At 33.0% G+C, this 21086-nt stretch overlaps 1 protein-coding gene across 1 annotated transcript; it reads right to left on the reverse strand.

Annotated features, from left to right (window-relative positions):
- Positions 1 to 2579: 2579 nt before the first annotated feature.
- Positions 2580 to 4213, reverse strand: LOC125212303 (transcription factor MYB16-like). The gene is made up of 3 exons (XM_048112429.2): positions 4017 to 4213; positions 3788 to 3917; positions 2580 to 3467 (listed from the first exon to the last, which is right to left on the reverse strand). Exons 1-3 carry the CDS (start codon positions 4147 to 4149, stop codon positions 2801 to 2803), a joined length of 930 nt encoding a protein of 309 aa, XP_047968386.1. The 5' UTR covers positions 4150 to 4213; the 3' UTR covers positions 2580 to 2800.
- Positions 4214 to 21086: the final 16873 nt, after the last annotated feature.

The following is a 21086-nucleotide window of genomic DNA, read 5'->3' on the forward strand; positions in this document are numbered from 1 at the left end:
ACGCCCATGCGCGCAAGCACACAAGAGGCGGAAACCTCATGGAGTTAAAATCTCCACAAGTTGTCTCCATTGAGGATCGAACCATTGACCTCATGGACGGGTAAGGAGTTAGCACCATTTGCCAGTAGGCTAATAGTTCTCCTTAAAACTAAACTATGGGTAAACAATATTTATAGTCGCACGGACCCACCCCGAAGGGCCCCTTACTCCAGAAACCCTAATCGGTACAGGCCCACTAAGGAAGCCCGTGTCGTAGGATTTTTTTGGAAGTCACGTTTCGACTCTTGCACCCGAAGGCACGAGGGACACCGAAGGGCACGAGACCCTTCGGGATTGGACGCACCCGAAGGCGCGAAGGACACGGCCGAAGCAGAGATAGACACCGAAGGGCGAGAGGCCCTAAGGGATTAGACACCGAAGGGCACGAGGCCATAAGGGATTAGACACCGAAGGGCACGGAGGCCCTAAGGGATTAGACACCGAATGGCACGAGGCCCGACGGGAGGCACATGCGTGGAGCATGATTTCGGGCCGAGGCCCGTTAGACACCAGATCCGAAAGACCGATGGGAGACACCGAGGGCCCGAAGGCCCAAGGGAGCGGCCCGAAGGACGCGAGCCCAAAGTCCCGCGAGAGACACCGAGGGCCCGGTGGCCCAAGGGATGGACGGGCCAGAAGGCCTGAAGGACACGAGCCCGGAGGCCCACGAGGGACGCGAGCCCGGGGCCCACGAGGGACGCGAACCCGAAGGCCCACGAAGGACGCCCATGCGCGCAAGCACACAATAGACGGAAACCTCATGGAGATAAAATCTCCACAAGTTGTCTCCATTGAGGATCGAACCACTGACCTCATGGACGGGTAAGGAGTTAGCGCCATTCGCCAGTAGGCCAATGGTGCACCTTACTGAGAGCTCTTTCTTGATTCTATGGGTGGTGTAGCAATTCCATAAGATTAAGAATAGAAGATAAATGTTATGATATGTTTGGTTTTGACTTTAATATTTAAACATTACTCCCTCCATCCCACTTTAGGAGTCCCGGTTGAAATATTGCATAAATGGTATTAGGCCCCATATTTCACTAACATTTTAATATAAAAAAGTAGGACCCACATTCCATTATCTTTTTTCACAACTTTCCTTTACATTTCTTAAAACTCATGCCGAACTCAACCGAGACTCCTAAAGTGGGATGGAGAGAGTATTAATCAATTTTATATTTTTCTAATTTTATTATAAATTATTTTGGACTCCCATCGTAAAAATCCTACGTCCGCCACTGATTTAACACATCAAAGCATAAAAAATGAGATGGACCAGGAAACCAACACAGGCTAAAGATAGTAGTTTAATTTATATGTACCATACATCAAGTAGAGCTAGGATAAGTATTATCATCCTAACATAGGTATCAAACGGGTATCACGTTATAGACATTATGTCTAAAAATTATTTTCCTTTAATAATTATGTTTAATAAGTCTTTTAAGGTTTATTTTAACTGGTAGTTTAATTACATAATTCGGTTTAAATGACTGATGGATTAACAATATTTCTAAATCTTGGTTAATTACGTGAGTTTTGTGTTGATTATTGTACTTTCGGATTTTCTAATTACTTAGTATAATATTTATACTTTAATATTTTAGTGTTACTTTAGTTTTGTTACATCTTTCTTTGTGATTCAAATTATATTTTTTTTCAATTAAATGAAAAATTATATTTAAACCTTCGTTACAAACTAAAATAGAAATTGTAATCTTTGTTGGAACAGACTTAATAGAAGTGTGTCCATCTTAGTTGCAACGGAGAGAATACATTTATGATTTGAAAAGTCCACATAATATTATACTACCTCCATCCACGAAAATTTGTCTCATTTTTCCATTTCCGTCCGGCCCCCAAAATTTGTCCCATTTCACTTTTACCATTTTTAGCAGTGGACCTCATATTCCACTAACTCATTCCTTCTCACATTTTATTATAAAACTAATATATAAAAGTAGGACCCACAATCCACTAACTTTTTCAACTCACTTTCCATTACATTTCTTAAAACCCGTGCCCGGTCAAACTGGGACGAATTTTCGTGGACGGAGGTAGTAATTTCTTATTATTATTATTATTATTTATTTATTGAGAATGTATAATAGTAGTATTTGAAAATTATTTGGCCTGTGCATTGCACGGATGATGATATTAGTTTTTTTAAAAACAGAAACTTTCTGTTTTATGAAAAAAAAAAAAAACTCAGTTTACAATACTTCAATCAATTTTTCTTTCTATATCTCTTTTATTTTTACCAATTATGTATTAAACTCATATATATATAAAACACAATGAGTAATATACCACAAAACACCTCAGATAATATTAATTAAAGTAACTCATTTCACGTTATATAACGAATTCGTACAAATTTGGAATGAAGGCCGTTATTGTTTGATCCCTTTTTCTGAAGTCTTAACTACAGATATAAAGATTCTGACATCATTTTTGATCAATCTTGATCAATGGACCACAAATATTAATAAGGATATGTAGGCATTTAAAATGGCAATGGGTCTGCTAGCTTCATATAATAAATAAACTAGTGCTTTTTCGATTTTTTTTTTTTAAATTGCTACATTAATTTGATGATCCACATAAATCAAGAAACTAAACAGAACGTAGAATCATCGTAACCAACACAACATGCATCGATCAATTATCTAAATCTGAATTTAACAAACATATAATTAATGAAGACGACACACTCACGAAACTATATTAATGAAATGAAACGGCTAACGACGGTGTTTTAGAAAACAGGCGAACCCATAGGCGAATTGACGACGTTCAGAATATTGCTCCAGTAGTTAACTTTGTTGTCCTCGAACGCAACGCTGTCGCCTTGTCCGGAGCCATGGAGATCTCCGAAGCCATCCAAGAAGCTCAACGAATCAGGTAGGTTGGTGTAATTGGTAGGATCATGCAGCTGCACTGAATTTCCCAAAATGCCCTTGCATGGTCCGACGAAGTTGGTGGTTTCGTTGATCAATCCGACTACGTTTGGGATTGCGTTGTTGTCTGAGAAGTTGAGTATCGACGTTGGGGACTCAAGGTTGGCGTTGGAGGCGAAGAAGGCTTCTTTTCGCTTCATCCATGTGCCTTGCCAGACTTTTAGTACGTCGAGGCAAGGCGGGCGTGAGGGAGGCGGGCCGCTCGTCATTTGGGAGGTGAAGGAGTTGGACTTGGACTCACGGACGATACGTGCCTCAGCTTCGAGGCGGGCGCTCTCCCATTGTGCCATGTGGCTCAAGTTGGCTATCTCCTTGGGTTGGCTGCAGCCGAGGGCGTGGTTCTTGGGTTTATGAGTGGTCGGGTCGATTCCCATTTTGACAAGGCGTTTCTTTAGATGAGTGTTCCAGTAGTTCTTGATCTCGTTATCTGTCCTCTTAGGCAGGTGGCTGGCTATGGCTGACCACCTATAATATAAGTAGTAATTAAGATTAAGAAAGGATTCTCATATTAATATTATTATGCAAGAGAATAAAAACATTTTTGATTTTGTTTGATATATGTTGGGTGTCTGTACATTTGCAATAACTTCTCACACATGGACACACATTTATGTTGCTCCTCACATATAAACTATATAGGCCCTACAAACTGGCAGGGGATTAATCTGTTGTACCTAGCTTCCCCCAATTAAATTTCTTTTTATATCTTTCTTCTTTTAATTGTTTGCCAAATACTATTATGAACATTAATTCAAGATGAAAATTATGTTTAAATAATTAATCACCTATTTCCAAGAAGGGCGTGAAGCTGAATGATCGTCTGCTCTTCTTGTAAGCTGAACTTCCCTCTCTTAATATCGGGTCGCAAGTAGTTGGTCCAACGCAATCTGCAGCTTTTCCCGCACCTCTGAAGCCCTATATATTAACAAATAATTTCAAATTCACGAAACAAAAGAAAACAAAACAAAACAGTTCTCTGCAACTGCAAATGCATGCATGAAATAGGTATAATACCAGCTTTTGGAGGGAGGGCGCGCCAGCTGCCATGGCCGTGGTCTTGGATATACGCTAGAAGCTTTTGATCTTCTTCGGGAGTCCACGGGCCTTTCTTCAAGCCTACCTTATCACAGCATGGGGACCTTCCCATGTTTGGTTAAAGAGAAGAGAGGGATAGAGAGTGGGGTTGAATGTTGATGGAAGCCTAGATGGATGAATGTGATGTGAGTTTCCACCTCCTGCCAATTTATACAACTATCATACAATTTAATGCTGTGTTTATAATATTTGGTATCAACGTGTTTATTGCTACATATTTTTGTTTACTTCCCAACCCATATTATATTTTCATTTATACCTACGTATACATGGTTTATCGTCAATATTATATTTTGGTGAGATGTTTATTTTCGGCATAAGATTTAAGAAAAAATGTATTACGTGAAATAAGTAAAGAAATAATAAAATAGAAATAAAAAAGATAAAGAAATGAAGAGAGAGACTAATAAAAAATTTGTGACTTTTTTCTAAATTTTAAATATTTAACTTCACACAACGCAGGTGTATAATCCCGCGATAATTAAAGGTAGTTACCATCATATTGAATACACTTCAACTTAATATTGGATTAATATTTTTATTTATCCTAACATTGCATCCCATGCCAATTTCTTTACATATACTCATAATAAAGATTTCCTTAAAATACTCATAGAATTACATTTAATTATATTTATATAGAGAGAGAGAGCAAAAAAAAATGATACTCCATGCTACATATTTTATGTAAGCACCTTATATTTTATGAGCATCATATGTTTGGTGTTGTTTTTTTAGTTTATATGATTTAGTTTTAATATATTAAAAAATATTATTGATATTTATAATTTGTGAAAAAGTAATTTAATATGTAATTCAAAGTTTTGAGGTGTCAATTGTTATCGGAAAAGAAATATGTCATTATGAATTCAAAAATACTTTTCACCACAACAATGAATACGTGCATCAACATATAATATAGAATATACTTATATACATCAGCATAACCCAAATTGCATAAATCACGTCATGTCTCTCGAGAATCACATCAATACCGTAATACGGTTTATTTACAATCGGTTGTATTTACAGTGGTTAATATTTAGCCATAGTTTAAGTTGTCACGTTTAGTGTGGGTACCGGTTTTAAAAAATGTAAAGAAAAATGGATTTGAATAAGTTAGTGAATTATGGGTCCCAATATATATACTTTCTCCGTTTCATAGTAAGGAGACATTTCTTTTCGGTACGAAGATTAAAAAAAATTGTGTTAGGTGAGTTAAGTAAAAGAAGAATAAAGTGGAAAATGAAAAAGGTAGAGAGATGAAAAGAGAAAAAAATAAGAGAAAATAACGTAGATGTAGAAAAATGTATTGACTTTTACAAAAAAGGGAAATGACTCTATTACTATGGAATGTACCAAATGACAAAATGACGTTAATACTATGGAACGAGGGAATATTAGTTTTATAATAAAATGTGAGTAGAATTGGTTGGTGGAATGTGGGGTATACTTACTGTAACATCCCGAAATCTCGAACCCTAATTTTAGAGCCGTAAAATTTTTATTTAATACTATTGATAATGTGGGAGACGTGAATTAAATGATGAGTAATTTATTGCATGATTCCTTGTGACCTAATTGCGAATTGGAGTTGAGATTGAGTTGAATAGTCAAACTTGTTGATGTTATGACGTGGCTATTAAATAGTCAATATTGTTGATAATATTGTGGTGAATTATTTACCTAAGGGATGAGTGAGATTTAATAGGATCATTATTTATTTATTTGACATTTTCGATGCCTACTACTATTGGAGAAGGAATTCTATTTTTCTTGGATTTAATTATTGTTTGAGATAATTACCTAAATTTAATCCAAAAGTCCGATTTTTCCTTATTTTCCTTCATGAAATTTCGACACCCATGTCTATTATAAGGAGATTTTCGAAAATCTCCTATTTATAGGAGAGGAGAATATTAATTATATTATTTGATCCCTTATTTATTCTCTTCAATTAATAAATATAAATATTCTAGCAAATCTTACTATATCTCAAGGAGATCTTGTCATATCTTATTTTAATTAATATTTGGAATTGATTCCTTATGGAGGAATCAATATTAACGCCTATTCCCTATTCTTAGTGGGAGAATTATTATTTTCTGCTCCGTGATATTTTATTCTACTCCGTGAAAATATCTAAATTAAATCATAGGCTAATTAAATAGCCTAAGATTTCGAAATCCCCTTATTCCTCATCAATATTAACGCCAATCTCTCCCATCATATCTCTCCAAATCTTTATTTATTTATTTAATTGAGGAGAATCAAATCTTCCCAAATATTCTATTTAATTACCTAGAGATTTTATTGAACCCTATAAATAGGAGCAAAACCTAACCCTAGACCACAAGAAAATCTCCCCCCGCCCCATATCACATGACACTCCTCCCTCTCCACTCTCTCTCAATTTTCTTATACTTTTCTCCAATAATTCTTCATCTTTTGAGAAGAATTAGAGTTTGAGCCTCAAGAATTGTTGAAAAATCAAGTCTCTACTTTGTTTCTATCGTTCGTTTTGACAAGAAAAGGTACCTATATATTAATCTTTCTTCATCTAACCGATTAATCGGTATTCTTGAACCTTCATACATCTAGATTGAGTGATATGTTTGTGTGTGTGTATATGCGTGCGTGCGTGTGCGTGCGTGTATGCGTGACATGTGAATAACCCTCATGTGTGACATAAGTTGATGTTAGATCTAAGATTGTTGAGTGAATAAATATATATGATGAATATGTCTTGGTTTGAATGATAAACGTAAACTGGATCGGTGGGAAAAAGGGGAAACGTTGAGACATGCATGATTTAGGATCAACTCCTTCATATATGTTTCCCCTATTTCCCACCGATCCAGTTTACGTTTATCATTCAAACCAAGACATATTCATCATATATGTTTATTCACTCAACAATCTTAGATCTAACATTAACTTATGTCACACATGAGGGTTATTCACATGTCACGCATACACACACGCACACGCACGCACGCATACACACACACACACACACACGCACACATATTTTCCATATACCATTTATCTCACTTTCACTCAATCTAGATGTATGAAGGTTCAAGAATACCGATTAATCGGTTAGATGAAGAAAGATTAATATATAGGTACCTTTTCTTGTCAAAACGAACGGTAGAAACAAAGTAGAGACTTGATTCTTCAACAATTCTTGAGGCTCAAACTCTAATTCTTCTCAAAAGATGAAGAATTATTGGAGAAAAGTAGAAGAAAATTGAGAGAGAGTGGAGAGGGAGGAGTGGCGTGTGATATGGGGTGGGGGGCGATTTTCTTGTGGTCTAGGGTTAGGTTTTGCTCCTATTTATAGGGTTCAATAAAATCTCTAGGTAATTAAATAGAATATCTGGGAAGATTTGATTCTCCTCAATTAAATAAATAAATAAATATTTGGAGAGATATGGTGGGAGAGATTGGCGTTAATATTGATGAGGAATAAAGGGATTTCGAAATCTTAGGCTATTTAATTAGCCTATGATTTAATTTAGATATTTCACGGAGTAGAATAAAATATCACGGAGCAGAAAATAATAATTCTCCCACTAAGAATAGGGAATAGGCGTTAGTATTGATTCCTCCATAAGGAATCAATTCCAAATATTAATTAAAATAAGATATGGCAAGATCTCCTTGAGATATAGTAAGATTTGCTAGAATATTTATATTTATTCATGGAAGAGAATAAATAAGGGATCAAATAATATAATTAAATACTCTCCTCTCCCATAAATAGGAGATTTTCGAAAATCTCCTTATAATAGGCATGGGGGTCGAAATTTCATGAAGGAAAATAAGGAAAAATCGGACTTTTGGATTAAATTTAGGTAATTATCTCAAGCAATAATTAAATCCAAGAAAATAAAATTCCTTCTCCAATAGTTGTAGGCATCGAAAATTTCAAATAAATAAAGAATGATCCTATTAAATCTCACTCATCCCTTAGGTAAATAATTCACCACAATATTATCAACAATATTGACTATTTAATAGCCACGTCATAACATCAACAAGTTTGACTATTCAACTCAATCTCAACTCCAATTCGCAATTAGGTCACAAGGAATCATGCAATAAATCACTCATCATTTAATTCACGTCTCCCACATTATCAATAGTATTAAATAAAAATTTTACGGCTCTAAAATTAGGGTTCGAAATTTCGGGATGTTACACTTACCATTTATGGTAAAAGTGAAATGTGATTATTGTTGTGGGACAGACCAAAATGACAAAATATGACACTTATTGTGGGACAGCGGTAGTAGTTCGTTTTTTTTTAATAGTAAGGTCATTGTTGGTATGATGGGATGAGGATGGAATGAAATGGTAGAATGGAATAATGGAATATGATTCCTATTTCCATTATATTCATTTATTCAGTAGGATGGAATAGATAAGGAAATGAATGAAAATACAAATGAAATCCAAAGAAATTAACATTTCATTTCATTCCAACCTCCATTCCATTCCACGCTCATTTCATTCGATCATACTCCCTCCGTTCCATGTTAAGTCATTTACTACTATTTTGGAAAGTTCTAAGTTTATTGAGTCATTTTTATTTTTGTCAAAAAGTAACTATCTCTCTTACTTTATTCTCTATTCATCTCTCTTACTTTTTCTCTCTTACATTATTCACTATCCACTTTACACACTATTCTTAAACTCCGTAAAAAAAAAACACCTCTATTAACAAGGAATGAAGAGAGTATTAATCATGGCCTAACTCTTTCTATATACATGTGTGTGTTATTGTGTGTGTTTACATTAGGGCTGGTAATTTTGAGCTGACACGATAATCTGACACGAACCCACACAAAAATAATCGGTTTGTGTCTAGTCTTATTGGGTTTGTGTCCTTATTGGGTCGACTCATTCAAAACCCAAAAATTTCAGGTTAGGTTCCGGTTGGATGCGGGTTGGATACAGATAACCCATTAAGAAATAATAATAATATTTTTTATTATTTTTAAAAATTAATGCCTTTTGCATTAGTTATTTAATATCTTGTTGATCAGGTTTAAATAGTGGAAAATGAATTTTATCATGTAAATCAAGTTTAAAAGTTAGATTTAATCGTGTAATATTATGTTTAATCATGCAATATCAGGTTTAGTTTGTGTAATATATATCGGATTCAGGTCATTATCGTGTCATATCAACCCAAATTATATTGTGTCGTTAACAGGTTCGTGTCGTGTTCGGGTCGTGTTCAGGTTTGAGGGTAGCAGGTTGGGTTCGTGTTCGGATTTACAATATCCTTAACAAGTCGGGTTCAAGTTAGGCCTTGTTGGGTTCGATTGTTATCAGGTCAACAACCTAATCGTATAATTTGTCACCCCTAGTTTACATGTGTGTGTGTGATATTTTGGGACCGATTGTGGTTCTAATTTCGTTCGGCTGGATACGATGTATAATATAGTACTATATGAATGCGATGATGGTATAGTTACAATATTTCTTGTTACAAGAGTTTGTTTGGTATATAAAAGGAAAACAATGTTGTTATATTATTTTTTCCTTTTTCGGTTTGCTTCCAATTTGCGAAAGGGATCTTTGTATATAATTGTAATTTTCATGCTAGTATTTTAGATCGCCTTCAAAGCTCTCACATGACATTTTCCATATTAGTCGAGGTGATGAAGATGTGAGATCTAGAGAAGATATACGTCTAAATTTTTATATTATACTAATTTAGATTTACTTTTGTTGTTTGAATTTGGAATAATAATTTAGAATTAGGTCAGTTCTAGCCTTGTGTGATATAAAAGCAAACTCCAGAACATAATTGATAAACATTTTTACGAATTAGGTATCAAAATTGTTGAGGATTAAAACACCAATGTGAGCTGCAAATGTGCTTTTCTTTTTCGTATATGCACCCATAGATACTCCCTCGCCTCTGAAAGTTTGTCACATTTTTTTTTCTGCATTCGTTTTGTAAAAATAATAGAGAGAGTGTAAACGTAAGAGAGAAAATAATTTAGTTAAAATTTTTCTCTACATTATTTTCTCTTATTCTACTTTCCCTCTACTTTAACTAGTTATATTATTTTTACAAAACGAGTGCAGAAAAGAAGTGTGACAAACTTTCAGGGATGAAGAGAGTATATAGGATTGTGATCAATTACTAACTATTCGCTAATTGATAATTACTACCAATTCTTAGCCATTAGATCTGAAAGATTAGTGCTGCCACGTGCAAATTCATTTTATATTAATTAATTAAAAAATGGCATATTTTCATTAATTTTTATACATGACAATTTTAATTTTTAATATGTTTTTCATTTAACTAAATACATGAAGATTAATAAAATTGATGAATTATAAAAGTAAATGGGGTAAACATAAATAAATAGTGATCTTACTGGAATTTTGAGGTTGGATTTTTTATAATAATGGAAAAGATGATCGTGTCATTCGAATTAGATTTTCTGATTTTTACTAGTTAAAAATTTTGTTTAGGTTGCGGATCTGGTCTAAGATAATACACTAACTCTTATATTTTGTGTAAAAAATTTCGCCAAGTATATTATAAAAGTAAATCTAGTTTTTTACATTTCTGTGGAACAACAGTAAATTTTGGTCTACTGTAAAATTTTTGTAAATTTGAACTGAGTAAACTGTTGGAATAAAATTACATTTTTTTTAATATATACTAAAAATAAGTTTGAATTTGATGTAAATAGTCGGAGATAATCTATGTTTTGATGCAAATTTTCTCATTCTTTTTATGTTCTATTCATGCTCGTAACTTTTTCAATAATGGCCAGTTAGTTAAGTTTATGTATGGGATTGAAATGATTAAATGTTTTCATTTATTAATACATGCAATGCAGGCTGAGGCTGATGATGATATCAAAATTCAAAAAGATAATTTTATTTAAAATAATATTTATTCATTTTACATCTTCTAATTGAGAATTTAGTTTTATTAGTTAACTGAACATTGAATTCAGATAAAAGATCAAGAAAAAAAAAAGGGAATATACATCTTATTTTCAAAAATAAGAAAAAAAAAATCAAGATTCGAAATGTATAATTGCACGGCTGCTGACGCAATTAGATTTTTCTTATCCGGGAATTATATCAAAGAAATTGCACCATCTATTTATACACAACCTATATATTGATATTTGTTGAAACCCAATTAATATATCTGTAACTGTATTTAAATAATGAATACGAATAATTGTATTCATCGTTATTTCTGGATCTATGATTGTTAATTACAGAACAGTTTAATTTATTAATGTATATAACATGCACGTATTGCATGTATATAATCTAGTTGGTATAAATGCAGTACCTAGATATATATAGGATAAATTTCGATTAACTACACGCATATGGATTTAAATTTCTCTTATTTTCTATTGTCATTTTACCCTACACTAATTAAAATATTTGACAAATTACAAACTCCCTCTATCCACGAAAAATAGTCTCATTTTACTATTTTGGAGTTTCCGTAAAAAATAGTTCCACTTCAAAAATGGAAACTTTTTCTCTCACTTTATCTACTTTTTTGCATCCTATCTCTTACATTTTCTCCTCTTTCTCAAACTCTACATACTTTTTTTTATTCTTCTCTCTTACTTTACTAATTTATCATTAAAACTCCTATCGTCCATAAATGAGACTCTTTTATTTGGACAGAGCAAGTATGCATTTTCGAACTATATCTGAATAGATTAGTTGAATCCTATATTTTCATAAAGTGTTGACATTGTGCAACATTTTTTGAAGTTATTTGTCATGTCATTAATATTAAATCTTGAAATCTACTAATTATCCAAATTTTTTATTGTAGTTTATAAAATAGATATATCATGTTGTATATTAGGACCCTATATAAACATATAACTACTTTGATTCCAATTATATTTTTACAAAACATCATATTAATGATAATTTTACAAGAATTTTAATGATATCTTAATTGTATATGATAAAATTTGTTAATGTTAAATTGAATTTTTATATATTTTGATAATATATTGAATATCAACAAATAAATAATAATATATCAATATAATATATATACAATATCACTTTAAATTTTGTTGACTACTCATATTATATTGTTGATAGTTTTAACACTTCTCCTATCCCCTAAAAATAGAAATTCTTTCTTTTTTGAGTTGTCTCCTAAAAATAAAAACTTTATTTTTAGAAGATTTCTTTTTCTAATAAGGTAACACTCATTTTTCACGAACTCGTTTTTCTTTCTATCTTTTTTACTTTATTATTTTTGCGTTAGATCAGTGTCATTTTAAATATTTCTATTTTTGAGAAACGGATGGAGTATACTTATATTAACATCTCAATCTTATTCGCTTAATTTGGTAGTTGTTCAAAATAATTAAAATGACATTTGACATGGCAATATGAAACACGATTAGATCTCTAAAATCTTTTTAAAATAAGTCTATAATTAATACTCCATAAAACTAAACATGCCTCATTGCATGCTTAAGTATTAAGAATATGTTTCATATGCGGTCACAGAGTATTAACTAGAAATTCAAATGTTGGTTCTAATTAATTGATATGGTTTAGATACTTTCCGTCTAAGGGTGATAACTTAATATTTTTGTATTTTGTCAGTGATATTGTTGGTGAGTTATATTTATATCAACGATATTAGCCTGCAAGAGTTTTGTTGGTACACTACCAATTACTTACTTTTTTTTTTCTTCATATTTAAGTTGTAAGAGTTATTTTGTGGTACGAGAGTCATGACTAGTAAATTGGGTTAGGTAGTAGTAATTTGTTTAAGAGAGTGTGGGTCCATGTAATTAACAGATGATGGACAACTTAAATTTCAAATGGTCCTATCTTTTATTTGTTGCTTATATTAGAGTACTTGATTTGAAGCAACTATTTTGATCAAATACTTCCATTTTTATTTTATTTTATGGATTGTTTTTTGTAAAAGTCATATTATGAGTCTCTTTCTAATGTTCGATATTGATTTTTTAATTTATTTATCCCTTAAAAGGAAAAGAAAAAAGATTTACTAGATATATGCCCAAACTGGAGATATTAGGAACTCAATTTGGACTTTTATACTTAATCCAAATTCAAATGGAATTTTAGAAATTCGGTTAAACTAAATATAATCGACTTTGCTAAAGTTTTTCAATCAATATCCATTGCAATAATTTTGTATCCTAATTAACATAATTTCGATACTTGAATTTAATTGGGATTCCAATATAAATGGAAGTGTTTAAAAACTTTTATGTCTCTAAGGCCATCCACCATAAGGCACTAAAATGCAACTGCTATACAAGGTGTGGTTAAAATCATTTTTTTGTTTTTTATTTTATTTTAATACATTAATATCTATAAATACCTATATTCTGCTTATATCATAGGGTGCGCAAAACTTGTTCTAAGTTTAATATAGGAATTTTAATAAGTAAAAATATTATCATTATAGTGTTTTTTTTTTTTATCGTAATAGAGTTTTAATTTATATTACTCCATCTTTCTCTCATTAATTGGCACCGGTTGACTTAGGACAAGTTTTAAAAAATATAAAATATAGTAAAAAATAGTTGGCAAAAATTAGTGGAATAGAGTCCTAGTTTTATATATGAATAGATTACGTGGATAGTTCCCGAATTTTAAGGTTCGTTCATTTACGGTTATGGAAAATATCATTGGAAGTCTTTGAAGTTTAATGTATTTATATTTGAGTTACTTTTGCAATTTATTCGACCTTTTGGGATTAAAATGTCCCTCAACCCCTGAAGAGCATTTCATACATTTTTATTAAATCACATATCAAGTGCCCAAATTTATAGTACATGCTACAAAATCAAATAAATTACAAAGTATTACTACATCTGTCTGGTAAGAATATGCATCTCCTTTTTAGTTTGTCTCAAAAGAATATGCACTTTCGAATTTTGAAAACTCTTCTCTCTGATGGGGTGGGACCCATTCTTTACTTTACTAATTATTTTAATTATTTTTTCTCTCTACCTTTCTCTTACCTACTTTACCAATTTTATATTAAAACTCATATCGAATCCAAAGTGCATATTCTTAGGGATCGGAGGGAGTATTTTTTTGTAAGTATGTATGTATTTTTGGGATTGTTTATGTTAATTTTGTATGTATATTTTATTTTATAATAGAATATGAAAATTATGAGTTAGTTGAATGGTGAGTTTACCAACCTAAATGGAAAAACAAAATCAAGAACATTCTAAAATGGTACTTAGTACTTTAAATCGCGGACAAAGAGAGTACTATTTTTGTTATTTGTGGTTAAAATACACATACGTTTTGAGGATCAAGAAAACGAACTCCGATATGTAGCTGCAGAGACTGGGTATCAATTATGAATATCGCTGGTCGAATTTTTTTATTTAATAGACCCAACTCAAATGTGTAATTTTACTTTATGTATAAAAGCATCTGACATGTCGTTATACAGCTTAGATTTTTACATGTCCTTTTTGGGTCATGTTACTGTCGTTGAATTATCAATTACTATATAGTATTAATATTTATTTAAATTTGAGCGTAGGTAATAAATTTCGGTATTAAATCATAAAAGTATTTATGTTGTTAAAAATCAGTAAATATTGTTAGGTGGTGGTTATTAATATGTTTATGAGACTATGGCCCCAGTAATTAACAGATTTAGACAAATCAAATTCCTTATGGTCCCATTTATTACATGTGTTCCATGTCTCCCTACACCTAGAATTATTTAGGTGCTACATTTTGGGTATAATAACAATAACAATAATAATATTATAGCTTAACACTTTCTACTTTGAACAAGTACACATTTTAGGGCTATTTCTAAATTCAGATAATGGCATTTTTTCTTTCTAAAATGTATATGCACAAGCTAAATGGATAAACAAACGACCTTGAATATATTTTTGCATGTTTTTCATAAATTTTGTGGGACTTATTTCGAATTTATTAAAATTTTTAATAAGTAAATATACATATAAAATTAAGTTGAGCTCCATTGAGTTTAATTTTAAATATTAGGGTTATTGATGTGTGAAATGTGTATCACTAAGTTGAATGTAATTTAACGAAACAAATCAAAACAAAACAAATCAATCATAGATCATTATTACAAGATATTGGAGTTTTTACTCCGATAAGGCAAGGAGTAAAAGTGACAGTACCAACTTTCTCTGTATTTGATATCTATTCACTGTAGATTTCTGCAAATCAATGAAGCAGTGATCTTGTTATCGCAGAGACAGAGTTAATACATTCAAATCTTACTAACATCTAGACATATCTTGATAGATAAAAATGACTAATTATCACAAATATCTTTCAAACACATCTTCAAGATATATAATCTTTTGTGTTCCCACTAATAATTTCTCTATTCTGATACTCAATTTATTATGCTAAAAATTTAAATATAATTAGTACTACATAATTAATACTTATGATTAACAAAAAAATTGAAACTTTAACAATTTGATACTAATAATTAATCGACATAATCATTTTTAAGTTATATTTTTTTTATATAAATATCAATTATGAGATAACATAGAGATTAAATGAGTTACACGTGTGCCTAGAGCAAATAATATGATTTATATAGCATTCTTTATTTCCAATATGACTTTAAAATCATCACACCTGCAATATAAATTTACAATTATGCAATTACAATGTGTTGGAATCATTTCAAAAACGTGCATGGTTGCCACGTTCAAAATCAATAAAAGAAACAATTTTAAGAAAACATGAATATGCTAGGCATCTATCATCACTAATTCTGACTGTCATGAACTTTTGTTGTGAAATTGTAAATTATGATTACAGTATAATATTTACAGTTGAGTGGAATTACTAGATAAAAGATAGGAAGATTAATGAAATGGAGAGCTTAAATGATATAAATACCTAAAATTTTTTTTACCACTTTAAGTATTGCCAACTGACCCTATTCTGTGAACAAACTAGTTCAATAATTTTCTTATTATAAATTGGAGATTGCCATCGTTTAGAATTTCGTATTTTTAACCGAAACTAATTCAAGTGTATATATATATTTTTTTTATGATGATTCATATTAATGTTGAAAAAGAATTAGGGACCACCTAAATAAATTCAAGATAATCTGAAAAGATGTAAAATAAAAGTATATTTATAGCCACATGAGCACAATAGCAGTTATAAATGCATTATAGATGAGAATGAGTACTAGTATTAGTAGCTATTGGTTCGAAATTCTATGTGAAGATATTAATTTTAGAGACATATGGATTAAATTGGAGTGATTGTCTAAACCAGAAATTTTATATAATAATGAATACTACATTTATTATAAAGTAGATTTCTGTTGGATACACTGTTTACATATTGATTTTCTTTGTAAATGTGGGGAAAGAACATTAATGTTTGAAATGTACATCTGATCTGAGAAGCGAATATCATTTGTAGCATGCCACTTCAAAAATTGGTAAGAAGTAACTATAAAATATAAAGAATAATAATTGTTCCCCATAAAATTTAACCACCAAAAATTCTCATTACACGAGTCTAATATTAAGAAAAAAAATGATTTTCTTACTCTGATGATTATATAATTATCAGATAAGACATGATGATTATTATATTGATAAGACATGATGATTATATAATTATTTCATTAGGGAGCTCAATCAATACAAATAATTATAATTGTATCTAATTACGTGGTAAAATAGTCATTCGATTTATTCTATTCTCCCACCTACTTTATTCTATCTTCACTCCTCTACTTCTTTCTTTCTAATACTGTACTCTCTCTACTTATATCCTTAGATACCAATTTCTTATATCACGTTCTTAAAAGAAGTATCTCGCTTATGATGGGACGGGAGTAATATATGCCTTATGTTATAAAATCCCTCTTTCCCACCTTACTTGAGCCACTTTTTTGCACTCATTTTGGAAAAATGATACTCATTCCATCCCCCAAAAATATAAACTTTGAAATGTCATGAGTTTTAATAAAAAATTGGTAAAGTAAAAAAAAGATAGACAGAAAAGTGTGTTAGCGGAAACTGGGTACCACCTCATTAGAGGGAAAGAAAATTCCTAAAATAGAAAGTTTCTATTTTTAGGGGACGAACCAAAAAGGAAAGAGTTTCTATTTTTAAGGGATTGAATGAGTTAAAAATAGTTGTTGAATATTGGACTCCTTGTTTTGGGCTTCCTTTATTAATTGGTTGGGCTGCCTTGTGTTGAGCCCATATAATTAATAGCTGGCCCAAATTATGTCTGGCCCGTTTACTAATCCAGAGCCGCTGGATGAGAGCCATGTGGCAACTCCACACGGATCGTGCACGGCAGCCGTCGGATGCGAGATGTGTTTGTTAAGTGAGAGAATGCCTTTCGGCTTCTCTCATTCGATTTTCAACCTCTCTCTCTCTTGCTCTCAGAAACCGCCGCTTCTCTTCCTTCTCTCTAAGATTCCGGCGAATCCAGCCGGAGTTCCCCTTCGAGCTTTCTGTTCCACCAATGATTCTTAGTTGTTAAGGGATCTGCCAGTGTAGATTGAGTGTTAGGCAACTTCTTCGGTTTCCTTCTCTTTCTAGGGTTTGGTCTTTTGTCTGTGACCAATCTCGAAGTGCTTGGAGTGTCTTGTGAAGGTTCTTGTGTTCTCGGTGAAGTTCTGAGTTGTGTGTGCTAGTCCGCGTGTGAGAAGGCTGTGGTGATCGGTGACCGGTGAGATCTAGGGTTCCACCGATCTCTGGTTTTGAGTTCGTTAAACGTTGCTCTCCTTTGTGACTTGCTGTGAGGATTGGGGAGGTCTGAGGCCTAGTGCAGTCACTGTTGTGACCTGAGCCACTCGTGGCCCGATTCTCTGGCTTAGTCCTTTCTTGTGGTTTAGATCCTTCGGGATCATTTCTTGTGTGACTAACTTTCTTACTAAGTGTGCAGGTACTATCGGAAGTGATGGAATCTCAAGACCAGAGGAGTGCTTGAGATTAGTCTAGGGCTTCTGATTGTAACTCGTGTACTTAGTGTGTAATCGTGATACCACTATTGTATTGGCTTGTACCTCTGAGATGAGCAATTTCAGAACCAATCAATAAAAGAGGTCCCGTGAACCCTAAGCAGTCTGATCCCTACAGTGGTATCAGAGCCACGGGGGGATCGCTTAGGCACACCGGGTCACAAAATTAAGGAGGTGGGCTCGTCAGAGTAAAGCTCGGCCTCCGGTATAGGCCCTGAGGTAAGACGGTTACACCTTAACGAAGGGTAACTGTTGGGGTTTGTATACTAAAAGATGCTTCGAGCGTACATGCATTTGTACAGTCAGCTTGTGCATGTATACGAGAAACGCCACGTCCACTTGTTTACCTATTTATGAGAATAACTAATATAATATAATGGTTTATTATTGAAATATAATAAACAAGTCTAAGGCTTTTTACTAAGAAGGTCAAGTAGAGAAATTCGATGAATCTCCTCATGAATTTTCCAGTAGGGGACTTGGCCAGATCTAGTAAGAAGAAAAACGTATTCACAACCTAGATAGGCTTTGGCTACCTATTGGTACGGTTGCGGTGTTTGTGATAATTCTCTCTTACCTAAGAAGAGATTAGTAACACCGGTGTGGTAAAGCACTGAAAGGATCTAATCCGAAATGTATTCTTTATTGCTATCTACTGAAAGAATATATTTCAGAAAGTTTAGTATTTTCTAGTCTATGATATTAATATCAATATTGTTTATTCAATCAAACGCCACTTTGACTTATCAATGTGAGAGTTTGTACGTAACTCAAGTTCATGATATCTTGGGTGGTAGTAATTGAATAACATGAAGGTATTGGAATATTATTTCATAGAATTCGCGTGCCCAGTGTGGTATGATTAAATCCCTAATGGGTGATCCCCAAGAGGTGTTTGAAAAAGGAATTTATTATTCAGAAAACTGCGCAGTTGGAATTTATTCCACGAATAATAAATAGAGTTTCAAACTAGAAAGACTCTTTGGAGAATTAATTTAATTCTAGTCACATAGCAGACAAAAGAATTAAATTGACGGATCAAGATAATCTTAAACGCGGGAAATATTATAAAATAAAATGGACCCAAGTTATTTGTAATTTGGTGATTGAAGTGGGAGTGCAATATTATTCTTTAGTGGAACAAAATAATATTCCATTGATAATATATTAAATCATGCGTCATTTGATTTAATTAGTTAATTATCTAATGGGTGAGCCCAACACTTAAGTCATTCCATGGATCCCCTTACTAGCCCAATAAGGTCCACTATAAATAATGAATGAAATGGAAACCCTAGCACACAATTCAAGACAACACTAAACCCTAACCCTAGCCGCAAAAGTCGGCGCCTCTCTCTCTCCCTCTTGGTCTCGAATTTCGTGCCTAGCATGTGGGAGAATTAGGGTTTTGATTATTGTTCCTGATCTATCCTAATTCATAGGATTATATCTAGACAATTTCGTGTTTGTAATGGGTTTTCCTAGATCCATTCAAAGCTATTTGTTGGTTATCCAAGATCCGCCCACACGGATGGATGATCAAGGACAAGGGAATAGTACGGAAGATTCACGGTCGATAAACCAAGGATCTCTGGATGGTGTAGCTAGCAACGTCAATCCAATGATGGATCAAGAGGTAACAATCGAATCTACATCGAATATGCATGATTATGTGTTTATTTGATGTTATATCTATAGATCTATGTTTATTGCATTAAATTGGAGTCGAATACATAATCACCTAAATAGATCCGTTAAGGACCTGTTTGTTTTCCGTGTCTTCCGCTGCGGTAGTCCCAACAGTAACCGCTCTGGTAAATTGGTGAAACCTCTCATTTACTGCTTTCTTAGAACCCTAGGCTTGGGCTTTTTGTTGCTGGTAGTAACCGCTGGCCGCGGTCTAGACTCTGTGCTCTTGTTTTCTTGCATGATCTTGGTGCTTACCGCTTTCTTTTCTTCCGCTGCTTGCTTGCTTACCTTTTCTTACTCAAGGTGTGTATCTCAGAGCTCTGTTCTGTGTCTTGAGTGAATAACCTATCCACCCTGTGCCTTAACCACCTTGAGTGACCCCCTGCGCCCCATACATTGGGTGATTGTGAACTGGGAAATCCTCTTGTCGGGGTACACGTGACAGATAGGGAGGAACTCTCCTGGACTTGATATTTGTGTGTCTGGGATCACCTTGAGTTGTTGTTTTTTTCCTCTGTGTGTGTGCTTGCTGCTAGCTGCATCTGTGATAATTGCATGAAAATCTTTGTATATTTGTTCCTAGTGGATTCTTTAACTGTTACTTGTTTAAATCCACTATCTGTGAAAGCAGAGTTGCTTGCTTTGCCCTTGGTATGCTGAGTTCTTTTGTGTGTGTAAAGATCTTTCTCAAAATGACTCAGCCAGTTGGCATTGTCCCCTTCAATGGGAAAAATGATTTTGTTAATTGGAAACAAAAGGTAAAATGTGTCTTAATTCAGCAAAATATTTTCAAAGCCATTGAAGGGGGTTCTTCCTGAAAATATGTCTGCTGAGAAAAAGGCTGAAATGAATGAATTAGCTAGGTCTTCAATTATCCTCAACCTTTCTGACTCTGTTATTAGAAAGGTTGGGGCTATTGAATCTGCCAGTGAGATGTGGGCTAAGTTGGATACTCTCTATACTGAAACTTCTATGTACTCCAGGATGTATCTTCTGGAAAATATTTTTAAATTTAAACTAGATCTTTTAAAGGACATAGATGATAATATTGATACTTTTCAAAAAATTGGTCCAGGACATTAAAAGGTTTGGAGATAAAACCATTGATGAGTATACCAGCATAGCCCTCATGAATGTTATCCCTAATACTTATGGTGATGTTAAGGCAACTATAAAGTATGGAAGGGACAGTGCCCCTCTAGACATAATAATCAGTTCTTTAAAGTCAAAAGAATTGGAGCTTAAAGAAA

The sequence above is a fragment of the Salvia hispanica genome, chromosome 3 (genome assembly GCF_029641045.1).
Source record: "Salvia hispanica isolate PSC_SH4W2 chromosome 3, Shi_PSC_v1, whole genome shotgun sequence".
NCBI classification, from domain to species: Eukaryota; Viridiplantae; Streptophyta; class Magnoliopsida; order Lamiales; family Lamiaceae; genus Salvia; species Salvia hispanica.